The sequence below is a fragment of the Chroicocephalus ridibundus genome, chromosome 13, assembly GCF_963924245.1.
Source record: "Chroicocephalus ridibundus chromosome 13, bChrRid1.1, whole genome shotgun sequence".
NCBI classification, from domain to species: domain Eukaryota; kingdom Metazoa; phylum Chordata; class Aves; order Charadriiformes; family Laridae; genus Chroicocephalus; species Chroicocephalus ridibundus.
Window position 1 is genome coordinate 16,932,224 of NC_086296.1, and position 14,932 is coordinate 16,947,155.

Below are 14,932 nucleotides of genomic sequence, written 5' to 3' on the forward strand. Positions count from 1 at the left end.
CCGCGGCCCGTCGCGGCGCGGCCCGGTACTCACGAGTTGGTGTGCAGGTACTCGAAGGTGAGCTGGGCCCGGTTCAGGCTGCTGTAATTGGCCAAGGCCATGGCGGTGGCGACGACGGCGGCGGCCGGGACGGGGCCGGGCCGGGCCGGGCCGGGCCGCGCTCCGCGTGCGCCGGCAGCCCCGCGCGCCTCGAGGCCTCCCCACCCGCCACCCACCGCCGGCGGTCACCGCCGCCAGGAGGCCAGCGCCCCGCGCGAGGCCCCCGCCGGGCGCACGCCGCGGTCACCGGCTGCCGCTGCCGGCCGTGCCGCTCGCCCACCGGCCCCGCTTTGTCTCCGCCGCGGATGCGATCGCGCCCCCCCGCAGCCCGCGGCCGCCCCCGCCCGGCGGGGCGGGGCCGAAGCGCTCGCCGCCCATTGGGCGGGCCGCGGCACGTGACCGGAGAGCCATGGCGCGGGCCGCAGCGGCTTCCCGGCGGCCGCGTGACGGGCGCGCTGGGCCGGCGAGAGGCGGGTGGGAGCGGGAGGCCACCGCGCGCGCAGGCGGCGCACCGGGCGCACCGCCGCGCGCGGGGGCCCCGCGGCCGCCCGCGAGACTCGGCCCCGACCCCGCCCCTTTCCCGGCGGCCGCGCGCCTCAGCGCCGCGGGAGCGGCGGCGGCGGCGCGGCCTCCTCGGAGGGGGGCGGGAGGGAGGGGAGGGACGGGGGGAGCGGGTACGTCCTCCGGTAGCGGGAGCAGCGCCCAGCCCGCGCCTCCTGAGGAAACCCCGCCAGAACGGTGGGGCCCGACCGCCAGCGGGGAGGGGGGCGCGCAGCGCGGCCTGGCCCGGCGCCTCTCGGGCGGGGGAGGCGGCGGCGAGCGGGGCTCGGGGGCTCCAGCTCACAGTACATCGCCGCGGCGGAGCGGGAGAAGCCGCCCGGTGCCCCGCGGCGGCGGCTTCGTCGGGGGGCGGCTTGCCCCCGCTCTGGAACCGGGCCGAGACAGGGGGCGGCGGCCTGCGAGGGGGGCGCGGACTCCACCGGCTGTCGGCCCCGCGGCTTGCGGTGCCCACGGTCAGGGAGGCTCTGGGGGGTCGTGACGGAAAAGCAGCTGGATGTTCCCGCACTTGTCAAATATATGAACAGGGGGTGCGTGAGATCACAGATACTCTTGCTTCAATCCCATGCCTTTGATTCAGCTTGAAATCCAAAGGGATTGAGCAAATTTGGGCTCTCCTCGTACCCCGCGCACGCCTCGGCTCCCTCTAAACTGGGCCCCGGGATCCTGAAGGCCGGGAGTGCTTTGCCGAGCACTTCAGTTGCCCAGAGGAAAACCACCAAATTCTCCTTCTGAAATGGACTTTAAAACATCCTGTGTTTTAAAGCATCCCCTGTGTCTCGGATAATAGGAATCTGAACTAAAGATCAAAAATCTGAAGGAATTAATTCAGTCTGTGCAGAGACTGATATGTATCCAAGCTATGCAGTGAAAAGATAAATGCAATGATCGTTGTTGGTCAATGGCTGAAGTCCGAGCTTTGTGTTTGAGTTGCCTCTGGTTTCGTTTGCAGTACCTCGTTGTCTGCGTGTTTGTGTGAATTGTGACCCCGGTAGTACGCAAGCCAGAGCTGACAGGCCTGCAGCTTTGACCTGAGAACTTCACCTCCCAGCACAGGATTTAGTTCTGTTTATCCTCAGTTCAACCTGTTCAGGCCTAAAGAGTCCTTCAAGCCGGCAAGTCACGTCATTCCCACTGACAGGGGTTGCTCTGTGTACATCTCTGGTCATCAGAAAGTCGCTGCGTAGGTGCGTGGAGCGACTCTTGAAGGCCATGTCTCTGAAAAGCTATGTAGACCAGAACATCAAAGCTTCATGAAGGAATTAGGAAAATTACTGGTAACGGCTGTGTTTAGGTGTCATTAAGTTTATGATAGAATATAATGCATCTGCTTGAGTCTTTTAAATATTGTAGTTTCATCTATTGTGCTCGGCTTTTGTTTCATCATATTTTAGTCAATATCAGAAGTAGATGTTCAATACAAATCCCAGCAAAGTAACTATGCAGAATACGTGTTCCTAAGGAACATGAACCTGCACTTGTGTGTCTCATCAGCCCTCTTTGGGTGTCTCCTCTTTTCCTAACAGGGAACTTTGTTGTACCATCTTGCCTTCGGGGAGGAACCAGTGTTCCTTTCCTGACGCCAGAGAGGTTGGCAACATGGACAGAGTACCGCAACGCTCTGGAACGGAGCAGCTGGGACACCTTCCTGCTGCTCCTGTGGGGCCTGACCTGCTCCTGAGGCTGGGTGGCAGTCCTGGCTGCCTGGCCCTTGGGACAAGAGCACGACATTGCAGTTCCATTTTATTTGGCCATTTATTTATTATTACTCTTTCCTATCCCACCATTTGGTGGTGTTGCATTCCATGTCCTTTTCATGTTCTTTGACAGAAGTGAAATGAAAATTTAATTCTTACGCTTTCCGTAGCTGTTCTGAAGTAGGTTTCAGACATGTTTCTGACTTCTGCTCTTTGGTCCCTCTTGCTCAAGTCTTGAAAGGATTATATCATTATTCACCGTCCCTCTGTGCTGCCAGACGTTATCCCGAGGAGTAAGGAAATGAATTTGCCTTTTGCAGAACGGCATTTGGATGACACCACAGCTTGGCCACAGCAGAGCTATTCTTTGGTGGGGACCTGTCTGTCGGTAGATGGAGAGACGATACGCTCTTTTTGCCCGTGTGCCACCGCTGCAAACTGCTGAGTGCCTCAGTGCTTTTGAGATTGTAGTATTCCCACCGCACATCCACATTTATCCTCTTTTGAGGCAGCTATTTTATCTTAGAAACTCCCTCTCCAGACTTTGTTTAAATAGTTCTATATCTCTGTTATGCTGATTATCACGGTGACCTCCCTTCCTTTCCCATTGGCTACCAGCACCGTTTCCTCGAGTTCCTCTGCAGCACCAGCATCTCCGCAGCCATCTTATGTGTAGGAGCAGAACAAGTCTGGCTTCCGAAGTGTCACGGGCAGTACCCTCTCACCCTTGGGGGGCTCTTGTTGCAGTTGAAAGCGTCAGTTTGCTCTGGTGCACGGAACTTTCCTGATAAATCACCTGTGGATTGGTGGTTTGTCCAGCCTGTCTGCAAGGAACTTGAGGCAAACCATATTGCTCTTCTTTAAGAGCAGTGTCTTGAGTTTCTTACTCTGAAATAATCCCCAGATCCCTTGTAAAATGAGTCTTTTGATTCCACACTGGTCAAATTTTGTGTTTCTAGGTTGGGGAGTGAGAGTTCCCATGCCGTCCGCTGTAGTGTTTGCTGGGTCCTTCGTCTGGCACAGTATTTTGCTAAGCCTCTTTCCGCTGGGCCATAGCCTGACGTCCTTGAACGGTTTATTTATGTGGCCCTTGTTGTGAAAATTGGAGATAACTGCTTCCAACACCTGTGTGGGCCTTGGATCAACAGTTATTCTTTGTCTCCCCTAATTTTTGAGGCACCAGACTGCCAAGCCAGTACTTAGTGGGTGAATTGCCATAGGTGTAATTGCTGTATTCTGCGCCAGACAAGTGCCATGAGCGTAGCAGTGTCTTTTTCACACTCCTGTTAGATTTCCGGAGTCACCCGTTAGTGGCTTTATTCTGTGTTTAAGCGCATGAAGAAACGTAAACCTTTGCATTGTATGAACGAGGTTTTCACTGTCAGAATGAAATAATCACTGCAGGCAGTGGAAAATAAGTCCGAGATCACCAATAATCTTCAGGGACTTACTGGTCCTTACTTTATCCTTCCATTTTCTGCAAGCAAAAAATAGCATCCAACACTGTCTCTGGGTACAAGGGCCAAGGCTTGTGGTGGAAGTTGCTGAAATTCTTGATCCGTGCTATTATTCTGCTGAGCGTTCGCTTTTGAGACACTTCTCTTAAGAAGTTTGGGTGCAGTTACAGGCCCTGGTAACCGAAGTGGCGTGGATCTCTTTTCCATCGCCCTGGATTTCTAGTAGGAATTTCACATGACCTTCCCTTAACGAGCTGTGGAGTCATGGTGTTGGCTCGCAGCTTTTTGGTTCTTTCCTTCGTGTTGTGCCACACGCTGGCTCTGCCGTGTCATTTGCTCGGGTTATCTCCCTGCACAGAACGGAAACTTCCTGCCAGGAAACGCGCTTCTCCCTCAAAACAGCAGGAGGTATTTTTAAATGAAGTGTGCCTGGCTCGCTCATAGAGAAGAGCTGCACTATTCATCAAAGCGTTCTGCTGTTTCTTGGGCGTGAGTTAAATCTCGGGGTCAACTCAATGCAATACAAGAATACAAGCCACGAAGTCAAGAATTTAGAAAAAGGAAGTGTTTTCCCCTTGGCTTTTCCTAGTAGGGAATTCTGCCTGATGTGACCTGGGGTAGACCTGTTCCGTGTGTTCGTAGCCGCGTCTGTCCAGCCGCTCCGTCATTCGTGTCAAGTAGCAGAGCAGTTTGCTGACTACATGCAAAGGAGTCGTGAAGTGAGGCCTCTCTTCATGGACGTATCTTTTTCTGCTGTGGTGGGAGGCCTGAGTCCCGCCTTTCTTCTCTTGGGAACAGTCATTTAGTGAGCAGTGAGTCAGTCCTTGCAGGACACGCAGACAAGGTGTTCAAATGTGAGTCCCTGAAATGCGTATGGGAGGCGCTGGCATAAAGCTCAGGGACCTCTTCTGTAGTGCCAGGTGTCAGCCTCCTGCTTCTTTGTCTCCAGGAAAAGTCACACCATGGGTTTAAATTCATTATTTAGTCTGACACTGGCTGCCAGCAGCGACTTTGTGAATGAGTTTGCAGGAGAATGGAAAGGGTGAGAACAGATGAGAGCGGGGAGCCATCTTGACGTGAGAACCAGAAAATTGTCAGTGGACTGGTGGATGGTGAGGATCCTCCACCACCAGTCAGGCTCCCCCCGTCCTGAGTCCAGCCTTGATTAATGAACTAAGCAAAAAATGGAATTAGCAAACATGAAAAAAAAGCAGAATGTCAGTACAGCATCACTTCACCACCTGGGGCCTAAACCAGAGGTCTCTGTCTGTGTGAGGATGACATGCAGAAGAGCCCACAAGAAGCTAGTTGAAGAGGAGCGATGGTGGCATCTTAAAAGAATTTAGCTGATAAATTTGGAAGAGTTACAAATGGCATGAACTGATTGTTTGCCAGAGATTTACAGGTTTGATGTTTTTCCACAGGGATGCTGAAAAGGACCCGAGCCTGGACGCTTCCTTCGTTCTAAGCTGTGATTGCGTGACAGTTTTAGCGGCTTCTACCAACATGAGGAGGTGTGCAGGCTTCTTAACAGGGTGACCATGGCATTTTATTTTTTTTCAGGAACTTCACCCTGAAGTTGTTTGTTCTTGTCACTCGGGTCTTTCACCCAGACATGGTTATTTTCGTTAAGAGAAAGCAACTCAGGAAAGGTTTTGGCAGCACAGCTGGATCATTGCATTGATGGTTTGACCAGTCTTCAGCAATCCTGTAATCCCATCAGTGTCCAGTTTGGAGGATGTGTGGAGATGTCACCATGCTTGTTCAGTACATCCCGAGCTCCCCTTCTTCAGGGGGGTCCGGCTTTGTCCTGTGCTGATGATCTGGATAGTCCGTGTTCTTTTCTCACATGAGCCTAAATATTTTAAAAAGACGAAGACCGTTGCTCTGTAACGGTGGCTTTGCCTGTGTGCCTCTCCCAAACCATTTCTCTCCTCCCTCCCCACCTGACCTGACCTGACAAGGAAGAGCAAAGGCTCACGAGGAGTGTGGTAGTGGCACGTTTCCCACAGGCATGTGGGATAGCGGGTGTGCGAAAGCCAGTGGAAAAAGACTGTCTCCAATATGTGCTGAAGGTCTGCTTAGATGCCACAGCAGCCGTGGCGGCACTCGAAACATAGGAAAAATACCAGCATTGATGACAGTAGCGCAAAGTCGCAGGCAGATGGCTGGCCCTGAGAGGCTAAAGAGGGGCCAACCCTCACCTGGGGCCAAGCAAACTCAGCAAGAAACAACCAGACAAAGGGCTGAGAGGTCAGACCTGCCCTGGGCAGAGAGTGCCTAAGGGCAGTGCTGCCTGACTGGGATCACTTGTCAAGGCTGTAATTACTGAATAAGGGTGCAAAATCAGCAAAACTCGAGCCTGCAGGGGGAAAGAACTGGGGTGGGTTGGTCAGGTAAATGGGGGCAAAACAGAGGGCAAAGCAGCACGTGTGGTCAGGGCCGTTCAGGGCCGGGATGCGCATCAGGTCGGATGCAGTCAGCATCAGGACAGTAAATCTGCGGTGGCTGGCTGGGTGGGTTTGCCTTGCTTCTGCAGCCAGCGGATGGGATGCGGCCCCTGGCGCCGCTGAACGAGTTCCCTGACAGTGTCTGCAGTAAGCGTGTGTGGCTCAAATTAGCGTCTCCGTTCATCTGAATCTCAGAAAAGACCTTCTAAGGAGTTTAATTTGTGTCCACATCCCTCTGCAGAGTCCTCCATACAAAAGGACTGGAGGAAGGAGGAATGTCAAGAAGTGCCCCTTCTTCCCACCTCCTGGGGAGAGCTGCCAGCAGGCCCTTCCCCAGGCTGCTGCTGGCAGCGTCTTTTTGCATTCAAGGCAGCGCACCTCCTCACAGACCCCGCCACAGGCTCCTCGGCGCACCCGGGCATTTGGCTCAAACTGGGAGGTGACCCCTGCCAGGAGGAGCTCTGCCATTTCCAGGCAGCAGGGACGCGTGCCACCGGATCTGTCAGTGCACCTTGGTGCCACCAGAAGCCATCCTGACTCCAAGCCCTACATGGGGAAGCTGTCTGAAAAATGAGGGAAAACTTTTGCATCAGGAGTGACTCAAGGCTTTGGTATATTATGTTCTCAAATATTTATTTCAGTGTTCTTAGAAATGTTTTATTTCAAGAAAAATATTGTAATTGGCCAATATTCCACAGAATCTAAATATTTTGCTCTAAGACAGTACTTCCTTCCCCCGCTCGCAGAGATTTGATTCTTTGCTGGTTACGTGGTTCAAGCTCTGGGCATGACGAGGGCTTCCCCCCGCTCTGCCGTCTGTTTACACGTGACTGAGGTCTTAATCCAACCATTGCCATAGCAAGGGAGAGAAAAGGCAATTTATCCTTGGTTAATCCTGAAAAATAGCTTTTCATCTGACAGACTTTTCCACTGAGAACAAGGAAGATGGGAAGAGTGCACGTGGAAAGAGGATGGGACAATTTGGGGGCAGAAGCCGAACCTCCCTGTCCCACCCGTGCGGCCTGTGCAGGGAAGGGGGCACTTGCCAGGAAGGAGGTGCCTTGCACGAGAGGCCACACAATCCCAGAGCTCCTGCGACACGAGGAGCCCACGGAAAGGTGGGGAGCAGGCAGTGTGGACTGTGTGCCTTGCCTGGGACTTGTCCCTGCGAGCTCCTGTTGAGTCTCTCCGAAGCTGGACAGCCAGTGGAGGGGCTTGTCTTCCCTCTGGTTTGGCAAAAGCGTCGGTTTTACAGTGCTGACTGTAGTATAGACTTTGATCAACTGATCCTTATCAGGATCAACTGATCCCTATCAACACTTAAAAATACTGAAAGGGGGGGTGTCAGGAGGATGGGGCCAGGCTCTGCTCAGTGGTGCCCGGGGACAGGACAAGGGGTAACGGGCACAAACTTGCCCATGGGAAGTTCCATCTCAACATGAGGAGGAACTTCTTTGCTGTGAGGGTGGCAGAGCCCTGGCACAGGCTGCCCAGAGAGGTGGGGGAGTCTCCGTCTCTGGAGACATTCCAACCCCGCCTGGACGTGTTCCTGTGCCACCTGCTGTGGGTGACCCTGCTCTGGCAGGGGTTGGTCTGGGTGATCTCCAGAGGGCCCTTCCAACCCTACGGTTCTATGATCCATTGCATGGTCTCAGTGAATGTTGCTGATGTCCTTCACCACTCTGCTAGGTTCACTTCACCGTGTGGACCTGGGGCCAGGGAACATCTTAACAGGTACTGGGAGAAAAGAAGCTTGTAACAGTAACTTGCTGATTTGCAGTGTGGCAAAAGTATGTTTGCGTGTAAGAATGAAAGGTAAATACTGCAAGTGGATCAAGAGAAGCTTCGCTTTGTGACCGCTGTTTTTTTGTGTCCCGCATCACAGCTGCTGGAGCGGAGACAGGAATGGGGCACGTTGTGGGTGCCTGGCAGAGCAGCTTCCCTGAGGGACCAGACAGAGCATGAGGGGCCTCCGAACATAGGCACGGCCTGTGAGAAATGTCAGAGTTTTGAAAGTATATCGTAAAATTTCTGCATGTGCCATCGTACCAATGAGCAGAGAGAAGAAATTCTGTCGTGGCAGGTGATAGCTGGCGGTCACGTATTTCTAGCTGGGTTGTACAGTGTGTTTTGCTGTGAAACACGGCTGGTGTTCAAGAGGTGTCTGTGGGGATGTGGAGATAGCAAAACTCCTCAAGAGAGAGCAAACTGCAGCATTCAAAACTATGAACGTAAAATTCCCAGTGGCTTTTACAAGTAGAACTGGAAATACGGCTAGGAAAAGTCCATCGGCCTTGGAGGGTGCTGGGAGGCAACTGATGCTGGGAAAGCTGGCGCTCCTGCAGTGACGCTCATCGCTCCTCTGCCCGGTGCCAGAGAAACCCTTCTTGCTCCTTTGCATCTCTCAGTACTGGATTTTCAGAAGGTGATGGTGGCAGAGGCAGGAAGCCAGAGACTGCAGAGCACCGCAAATGGGAGGCGTCTGCTCTTACGTCCCATGGTGTAGTGAAAAAGGACAGAGAAACAGTACCCTTCTGGGCAGAGTCTTTATTCTGAAGGAGAGTGAAGGGCCCCTGAGACACAGAACATACGAGCTCAAGAGCAGGAAGGCCAGGGGGTCCTGCCAGGGTAAAGTCCGAGCCCCCACAGCACGGCCAGGCTTGGGGCCGCTGGCTGCGCTCTGCAGCCAATGTCCCTGTCACTGGCTCGGCCGGAGGGCACGCAGCTGGCTGCGGTGCTGTGGGGGCACTGGCAACTGGGTGCAGCGACACCCTGCGTAGGGGCAGTGGAGAACGCGGGTGCTCGTCTGCATCTGAGTTTTTTGCAGCCTGGGTGACTGGAGCAGGAGCTTCCGTGGGATCGGGGTGCAACCGTCAGCTGTAACCCAACCACAAGGAGTACAGTGCTGCTTTGTGACCTCCACACGTGCTGGAGCTGCAGATGACCCCAATTTAGTGCCCGAAGCTGGGACTTCGAAGAACGACCTCCAGAAAAGGAAAAGGGTAGGAAAGCACATTGCAGGGAGCCAGCAGAGCAACACGGGGCACTGGTGGGAGCATCTGCTGTGGGATAAGGACCTGTTTGTTCCGGCTTCGCAATAGATAAATTAATCTTCCATCTCCAAAGTGAGTTTGAGACCACATATGAAATGCTGAAAGGTGTGTGCGGACAGGACGTTTTAATGCGATGGAGCTCAGCCTGCCTGCAGCAGACTAGACATACCAACAAGGATTAAGAGTCAGCGCAAGACTTGGCAGAGTCACAGCTGGGCAGGGAAGACTCCTGACCGGGCGGCTGTTTGGTTCTTTCTTACATAAGCTGTCTAGACCAGACAAGAAGAAACGAAGCCAACCCTGGCACAAGTCTATCGCTCCCTGCATAGATGGTCTCCAACCTACAGCTTTCGTATTTGAGACTGTGCAAAGCAAGGGGGGAAGCAGGAGGAGGATGTTAGTAGCCAAGCCAGCTACGCATCAGACAAAAGTCTATGAGCAGCTAAGAAATTAATGGAAAAGAACCGTAACTAGTGAGATTTATTACAACTAGGAAAACATTTGATGTTTTGCACACAGAAGGTACAGCATTGCCAAGAAATATCTCCTCACAGTGAGCCTGCAAGACTCGGGCAGTGCAGGAGGACACGGTACCGAGCTGCGGGAGAGGGGAAGGATGGTCCTGGGGAGGAGCTGCCCTGAAGAGCACGCGCACCTCAGAAATATTTCATTAAGTTTTCTTAATTCCTTGTGACTGTCCCAGTGGAGAATCGGGTGAATGGAAGGAGAAAATATGATCAGAAAAGAGCCTGGTCTTGAAATAGTTCACATGGCAAAGGAGACAGAAGGGCCCATGGCTGGGACGGGGGCTGAAGCAGGCAGAGCTGTCACCAGGCAGCAGCAGAGCAAGGCTCGTCCTCTTAGGCCAGGCTCGTGCCTAAGGGCGCGACAGTCCTGGAGCGTGGGTCAGCCATCACCACCTGTGATGCACAGGACGTGACCCGCTGAGCGCAGCGCACCCAACAGCCCTCTGCCAGCGCAGGATTTGGCTCATCGGGAAATACCAGGACGGGTGTTACAGATTTGCCGTAACGTTACAGCTTCCAGATTCCTTGCAGCAACGTGGCGCTGGTGCCTGTGACGCTGTTTCCACGCTGCCCACGAGAGAGCAGCCATTGAGCCGCAAGGTAGAAGGGGCCCTGCCCGCCCCGCAGCCAGTCTGGGGCTGTTCGCAGGAGCAGCTTCGTCCCCAGCTCCCCAGTCCCGGAGGAGAAGCCGTGCCCCTCGTCGGGGTTGCCTGCAGCCTGGCTGCAAGAGCGGGTCGAGCGGGCCGCCGGGGGTGGCCCTGGGCTTGGTGCTGCGTTTTCCTCCACGCGGGCAGTTTTGCTGCTTTGAGTCAAGCGACCTGTTTGCTTTGGCACGAGTCTGCGGAGAGGACTTGGGGAGTCCATGGGGCTTGGCCACCTCTGTCCAGGACTGTATGGCCTTGCGTATGGCACAGCGGTGCTGCTTTTGTGTTTCTCGGTCAGCCTGAGGACCTTCCCGGAACCCATCCCTGCGAGAAGAGTTGTCCAGTTCTCAGCACATGGCTTGTGAATGAAGCCAGTTTTTAGGGCAGTCTGAAAAACTGATTCCTTGGTTTCCCCCTCAGCATCCCAATGGCCAAAGCCCCAACTGACCGGCAAGGTCCTTGGAGATGCAGGTGGCTGCTGTGAGGTCTTCTGGGAAGCCCCTGGAAGGGCTGGCATGTCTTGGGGTGTCTGGAGCCCGATTTTCAGTGGTAAGTTACCAGGAGTGGCATCTTTCCTGAACCCCTGTCCTTTTTCCAAACCCTTCCTTTATTGGCCACAGCAGATGTCAGCATTGTGATTTGTGGGCTCTAGAGGTGTCCCAAAAAGGGAAAAAATATCTGTGCTCACTCAGTGTGACAAAGAAATTGACAGGCGGGGGAAGCGGGGAGCTGCTGGCGAGGATCGGGTCACCTCTTAGGAATGTCCTGCCTGTGGAAACGCTGAAGCAGCCTCCCTCCCCATCACACACAGCCAGGGCTGAGGCCGAGCTGGAGCGTCCCTCTGGTCTGAAAGCACCAAAGTCTTTGTCTCCAGCTCCGAGTAGGGCTTTTGAGATGGCCAGGAGCTATGGTCTCCCTGCGCCCTGGTTCCCGCAGCTGCTCTAGGTGCAAAGCACAGCAGGGTGAGACCCTGTGGGTCGGTACTTTGGGAGGGTTATAATCCCTCGGAGGAAGGAGGAAAAGCAGACAAGTGGCATCTGGGGGTCTGGGCAGGGCAAAGGGGGAAGCTCTGCAGCCCAGCAGCGCGGGCTGTGCGGGGTCACAGCTCTGCAGCAAACTGAGACCCGGTGCTGCAGAGAGCGAGGCCACAGAGTGCCCCTGCGGGCACCTGGCAGCGGCGGCTGTGCAGCCAGGACGTGCTTGCTGCCGCGGGCAGGTCCATCCGCAAATGCCAACCTACAGCAGGGAAAGGAGGTGCCCACTCTTCCTCACAGGGTGGCAGCCCTGTCGGTGTTGGAGATGCTGACACCAAAGCCCTGACCCTTCTCAAGCACGCCAGCTCCCCAGGCCCACTGCCAGGGAGTAGACGGCGACCTTGGGGCCATATCCTGAGCAGATGCCAACTCCGTTCCAGCCTCTGCCTCCGAGCTCCCTCTCCTCCTGGTGGACATGGTGTCCCACCTGCAGCCATGTCCTGCACTGCAGGTTGCTGTGCAGTGCCCTGGTCCGTCCCGGGGCTGCCAGGCTCCTGCAGTGCTGGGGGCTGACTGTGTTTCCCTCTCCTGTCCTTCCTGGGCGCATGGATTTATGGCCAAGAGGTCCCCAGGGAGGAGCAGGCAGGGTCAGAGGCGCTGCAGCAGGAGCAGATCCAGGCTCCCATGGTGGGTGTGATGCCGCGGGACAGACCCTGGCAGAGGGGTCTGCACGGTCCTCCTGGTCCCTTTGCTGGCTCCTTTGGCAGGGCAGGGAGCAGGACAGGCTGTACTTGCTTCACAGGATCCCCAGGGGACTCCACGCAGGACAAGGGCCAAAGGTGAAGAGAGGGAAAAATCCAGGCAATGGATTCACTCATCGGAGATTTAACTCCTGCTGGCCAAGGCTGTGGCAGGGCAGAGCTCACTGCCCTGGCGCTGCAGCCCCACAGCAGGACGTGAGCTGGACTGGAATCATGGGATGGTTTGGGTTGGAAAGGACCTTAAAGACCATCTCATTCCACCCCCTGCCCTGGGCAGGGACACCTCCCACCAGCCCACGTTGCTCCAAGCCCCGTCCAACCTGCCCTTGAACCCCTCCAGGGATGGGGCAGCCACAGCTTCTCTGGGCAACCTGGGCCAGGGGCTCACCGCCCTCACAGCAAAGAATGTTTTCCTAATATCTCATCTCAATCTCCCCTCTTTCAGTTTAAACCCCTTCCCCCTCGTCCCATGGCTCCCCTCCCTGCTCCAGAGTCCCCCCCCAGCTTTCCCGGAGCCCCTTTAGGGACTGGAAGGGGCTCCAAGGTCTCCCCGGAGCCTTCTCTTCTCCAGGCTGAACCCCCCCAGCTCTCTCAGCCTGTCCCCACAGCAGAGGGGCTCCAGCCCTCCCAGCAGCTCCGGGGCCTCCTCTGGCCCCGCTCCAACAGCTCCGTGTCCTTCTGCTGTTGGTGCCCCAGCGCTGGAGGCAGCACTGCAGGGGGGTCTCACAGAGCGGAGCAGAGGGGCAGAATCCCCCCCCCGCCCCCCTGCCCACGCTGCTGGGGATGCAGCCCGGGCTGCGGGGGGTTCTGGGCTGCGGGCACAAGGGTGGGCTCGGCGCAGGCAGGGAGGGCGTGCTGCCTGACCCAGTGCAAGCGTGTGCAGCGCAGGATCCTCCCTCCGTAAGAGGCTCCTGGCAAGGAGTAAGGGTGTGAGCCCGGTGTAGGCTGAGCCTCCCGAGCGCTCACCGGCAGTTGCTCCTGCTTGCAGCACGGCACCGGTGCGGAGTCGCGGGACATGTGCCGATGCTCAGCAAGCCCTCGCGCCGCAGCCGCCTGCCGTGCACACCCGGCCTTAGGCTGGGGTGCCCACACCGCTGCGGGCAGCACGAGCAGACAGGCCAGAGCCTGGAGACAGGTGGAGAAACCTGCCCATTCTCTTCCTCGTGTGCAGGTAGAGAGACACAGCAGAGATCCAGCCCTGGAGATTCACACTTGGGGCAAATTGCTTCCAGCTCATCGAGAGCAGTGCGTGCTTTCCGCATGCTGTCTCCCAGGTGTGCCAGCCAGGTGTGACAACCGGAGTCCTCAGTGCCCACAACAGCGTTGCTCCTCCTCGGGCAGTGTGTTGCCACAGAAGTAGGACCTTCCTTGTCACACGGCTCTTTCCCACCCCGGGTGATGCGGCACCCCCAGGGCAGGCAGGAGGCTGCCCAGCGCCCATGCCAGCAGCAGGACGTGAGGAATCCATCACACCTCATCCTGCCCTGGCTCCCAGCAGGATGTGAGTCACCCCTGAGAAACGGGGACAAGTGCTCAGGCACGAGTGCTCTGTCCTAAGCAAATGGCAGCAGTTCACCAGTTCCCTGCAGGTGGACGGTCCCGGCTGGTCTGGCTGCAGCAGAGCTGCTATGCTGCTCCTCTCTCCCACCTCCCGTGTGTCCCCACTGGCCACCCACCCTGCCCTGCCCAGCCTCCATCCACACCCGAGGGGGAGAGCTGGGGGCCAGCCCTTCACCCATCCCTTGTCCTGCCATGTCTCTGGGGGGTGCACTCACCCCCAGGTCCTTCCACCTCTCCGCAGGGGGACAGCTCTACATTCACCCCCAGGTCCTGCTGCTCTGGCCCGTCTTCACGCCGGGCTACGTGGTGCCCAGGAACCTGCTGTCTGGGAAGATCTTTGCTACATTCTCCCACACAAGGTACAATTCCCGGGAAGGAGAGGAGGAGGCACAGAGAGCCCAGGGAGCCAGAGGAGCTTCTCACCTGCCCAGAAGCTGGGCGCCGCCAGGTCCCTCCGCTGTGGGGTGCCGTGGGAAGCAGGTGTGAGAGCCCAGAAACTCAGCCGGCATGATGTCACTGTTTGTGATAGCACCGGGCTCCGTGGGACCTGCCCTGCACCCAGAGGAGTGGCGGCATCAGGCTACGTGTGTGCTTGCCATGGGCAAACAGCGTGGTGCAGCGAAGCCAAGAGCTACCTTCCTCCTCCTCCTCCTCCTCCTCCCTGAGAGCTTCCAGCTGCTTTTGTCAGCTGGGAGTGGGTGCCTGGCCCAAGCATCCCCCTGTGGTGGCAGGTTCCCCCTCCCTGGCTTCCTCCGGGCCAGCAAGGTTCAGCCAATTTGTGACCCTGGGAGTGGTCACAAATTGTCGGGTGTGGGGAGAGCGGGAACAACACAGTGTTCCCAGGGGAGGAGCGATGAGGCTGGGAAAGCTCCCACATGCTGCTGAACCAGGTGGAAGCAGGGAGAAGAAAGGGGTCCTGGCACCCTCCCCTCCCCCCTGCCAGGGCTCCAACAGCCCGTGCGGCCCCACGCTGCCTGTGGGTCTGTGCTGCCGGGGTGGCGCTGGCAGGACAGCAGGGCAACACCTGCCCCTGTGCTCCTCTCCGCTGCCATGCCCAGGGGAAAGGCCACGGAATTCTCCTTGCCTGGCACTGCAGCCAGGTCCCTACCCTGTCCTGCACCTTGAGTCAGGCAGGTGTCCCCAGCCCCTGGGCCAGACCACTCCCAGGCAACACAATGAAATCCCATCACTGGTGTGTAACGTCACATTCAA

General features: G+C 56.6%; 1 protein-coding gene across 1 annotated transcript in view; it reads right to left on the reverse strand.

The window, feature by feature from the left end:
- MORC2 (MORC family CW-type zinc finger 2) overlaps positions 1 to 351 on the reverse strand; it is a 60,881-nt gene extending 60,530 nt beyond the window's left edge. The window contains exon 1 of the mRNA XM_063351611.1: positions 34 to 351. Coding sequence (XP_063207681.1) covers positions 34 to 101 — 68 coding nt within the window. The 5' untranslated portion in view covers positions 102 to 351. The remainder of the gene's footprint in view (positions 1 to 33) is intronic.
- Between the last annotated feature and the right edge of the window lie 14,581 nt (positions 352 to 14,932).